The 627-nt window shown below is 56.9% G+C and overlaps 1 protein-coding gene across 1 annotated transcript in view; it reads right to left on the bottom strand.

Moving 5' to 3' along the window:
• Positions 1-111: 111 nt before the first annotated feature.
• EMH_0007290 (uncharacterized protein) overlaps positions 112-627 on the bottom strand; it is a gene marked incomplete at both ends in the record, with an annotated part of 7,464 nt that continues 6,948 nt past the window's right edge. The window contains one exon of the mRNA XM_013497955.1: positions 112-627. Coding sequence (XP_013353409.1) covers positions 112-627 — 516 coding nt within the window.

Raw genomic sequence — 627 nt, 5'->3', positions numbered from 1 at the left:
TTGTTGCTATACTAAAAACCCTAGCGGATTAAATTGCTGCTGCTGCTGCTGCTGCTGCTGCTGCTGCTGCTGCTGCAGTTGCTGCTGCTGCAGTTGCTGCTCTGCGGCTGCCTAATGAAGAGCCACAGGTTTGATGCTGCTGCTTCTGTTGCTGCTGCTGCTGCTGCTGCTGCTGCTGCTGCTGCTGCTGTTTACGGATAGGGTGGTAATGACGGCATGAGCTAGCTTCGCGCGGATAGCTCCATCTGCTGCTTTGCTGCTGTCTGTTTGCTGCTGCTGCTGCTGCTGCTGCTGCTGCTGCTGCTGCTGCAGCTTCTGCTGCTGCTGCTGCTGCTGCTTCTGCTGCTGCTGCCTCTGTAGTGTCTGTATTTGCTGCTGACGATCTACGCGCGGCTTCCAGTTTGCTGCTATGTCTGTATGAGGACGCCACAAAGCACCCTTATGCTGCTGCTGCTGCTGCTGCTGCTGCTGCTGCTGCTGCTGCTGCGGTTGCTGCTGCTGCTGCTCCGACGGCTTTTGCTGCTGTTGCTGCAAGCTCTGCTGCTGATGTTCGTTAGCTTGTTGTGGCTGCAGCTGCGTGCACTTTGTTTGCTGCTGCTGCTGCTTCTGCTGCTGCTGCTTCTGCTG

Source organism: Eimeria mitis, genomic scaffold (assembly GCF_000499745.2).
Source record: "Eimeria mitis Houghton genomic scaffold, Emh_scaff305, whole genome shotgun sequence".
NCBI classification, from domain to species: Eukaryota; Apicomplexa; class Conoidasida; order Eucoccidiorida; family Eimeriidae; genus Eimeria; species Eimeria mitis.
Note: the sequence above shows the minus strand (reverse complement) of the source record. Positions and strands in the feature narration are given on the sequence as shown.